This window comes from Nestor notabilis, unplaced genomic scaffold (assembly GCF_000696875.1).
Source record: "Nestor notabilis isolate BGI_N333 unplaced genomic scaffold, ASM69687v1 scaffold21808, whole genome shotgun sequence".
Classification (NCBI taxonomy): domain Eukaryota; kingdom Metazoa; phylum Chordata; class Aves; order Psittaciformes; family Psittacidae; genus Nestor; species Nestor notabilis.
This window is the reverse complement of record NW_009940853.1, coordinates 8,975-10,994: the sequence shown is the minus strand read 5'-3', so window position 1 is coordinate 10,994 and position 2,020 is coordinate 8,975. Positions and strand designations below refer to the sequence as shown.

General features: G+C 55.6%; 1 protein-coding gene across 1 annotated transcript in view; it reads left to right on the top strand.

Moving 5' to 3' along the window:
- Positions 1–1,424: 1,424 nt before the first annotated feature.
- The window catches only part of TRIM47 (tripartite motif containing 47), a gene marked incomplete at its 5' end in the record, with an annotated part of 4,180 nt that continues 3,584 nt past the window's right edge, over positions 1,425–2,020 (top strand). Inside the window, one exon of the mRNA XM_010020593.1 lies at positions 1,425–1,520. Within this exon, the coding sequence (XP_010018895.1) occupies positions 1,425–1,520 (96 nt within the window). The remainder of the gene's footprint in view (positions 1,521–2,020) is intronic.

Genomic DNA, 2,020 nt, shown 5'->3' with positions numbered 1-2,020 from the left:
AGCGCCAGGGGAATGCCATATACGCATATACGGGGGACAGAGTACTATGGGGGTGTAGACAGGACGGCAGATGGGGACAGGCTTTGGGGCAGACTAGCTGCCAGGCAGCCCGGGGGGGGTTGTCCCACTGCGGAAATAAGCTTGCAATCATGGATGTGGGGCTGAGGGTGAGGGTGGGACACCCTACTGCAGCCACCCCCATGGTCATGGGGCACTTGCCTTCTCCATCTTGTTCCCACAGCCCTGTCAAGGCGGTTTTTCTTGGAGCGCTGGCTGCCTGCCTGGCTGCTGCACCCACTCCCTGAGCCCTTTGTGTCCTGGCGTTTTGGCAGCAGGGTTTTTTTTCCGTTACTCCCATTCCCAGATGTGGCTGAGTCACCTCGAAAATTCGCACCCACAAGTTGGGGCTCCAAATCCAACCGAGTACTGCCTTCCTGGGCAGTGCTGCCTCGAGCATGCAGGGCCTCTGCAGGTCAGCCTGTGAGGCTCGCAGTGTGGTGGCATCTCCGCACTGGTGTGGGGCATTTGGAGAGGGTTTGATTTTTTCAGAGGGCTGTGGACATGCTGGTGGGGAGCACAGTGGCAGCCCGGAGCCACCTCTTGCTCTCTCATGAGCTCATGGGACTGCAGGAAAACCCTTTTGCTGGCATTATTAGTCATCAGATGCCTTAAAATAGAAAGCCCATGTGATTCCAGACCTGAGGAGCTGTTGGGCCTTGGCAAGTGCTGCTTAACATCGCCTGCACAGGGTGGGAAGGATGGATGGCGGAAGTACCTGTCTGGCCTCACCAGGCACAAGCGCTGCAGGGAGCTGGGGTGGGGGGCTGAGCATGGCGGGGAGCTGCTTAGGGTCCTGAGGGACCTGTCTTCATGCTGGCGCTAACAATAGCATGCCAGGAAACACTGCATTCAGACGGCGCTTCCTTTGCAGCCACACAGCACCCCATGCTCCCGAGCTGGTTTGCTTTGCTCCCAAAAAAAAACCTTCAGGGGAGGTTGGAGAAATGTTGGAGGAAACTCCAGCAATGCATTTCTGAGCTCTCTGGGTCTGCCTTTCAGCTTCCACACCAGTCTCTGGCAGATTTTTCCCAGCCTTGGGATACACACCAGGAACATGTTGCTGTAATTGCTGCCCGGTGGTTTTGCTTTCATATTCCCATTTTGTTTGGTTTCAGCTGGGACCAGGGTGGGGAGCATGGAGCTGGGCATCACCCTTTGCAGCCCAGCTGAGAAAGAGTATTTGTAGGTTGAATGTTGCAGGGGAGGAAACCAGGAAAACAATTTGCACTCTTCACCTGAAGCCTGGTAGCAATGTCAGTTGGAGAGGGGGCTGAGGGTTGAACTTAGGGAAAGGCTGGGTCCCCTACACCTCCCTGCCACCTGGTTGCGGGACAGAGCTCAGTGTTTGTCCTTTGTGCCTGCAGGCCCAACAAGCCAAATTCCTCAGTGATGCTGAGAACGAGCTGGAGGAGCTGGCAGTCACCATTGCACAGGCCAAGAAGATGGTAGAGCTCATTAAGGTGACTCTGCAATGGCTTCACTCTATTAGCACAGCTTTGCTAGGCTGGAGAGCAGTCATGAGCTTTTGGGGTGCATGACGTGTAGAAGTGGTGTTCACAAGGGAGCAAGTGCTCCATAAATGGGTGGTGACCCTGGCAAGGATCCCTGAGGATTCTTGCTCCTCATCTCTGCTAACCTTTGTAACATCTCTGGTTGCTTTCATTTGCAGCCTGGAAGGAGGAACGGTGCAAGGACTGTGCCAGGGCATCCACTGGCTCTTGCAGCTTCTTTCCCCAGACCCACAGGGGTTTTGGTCCCCTTTGCCCCTTGGACAAACACATCACAGCCTGGGGACATGAGTTGTGGTGGAGCGGTTGGTACCCAACCAGGTCCTTTGACACCTGCATTGTAAAGTGCTCTGAGCTCTTGGGTGAAGGGGGTTACAGGGTGTCAGAGGGACCCCACAGAGCTGAGAACTGGGTGCTGGGCAGGGAACAAGGGGGCTCTGCACCCTTGCCTG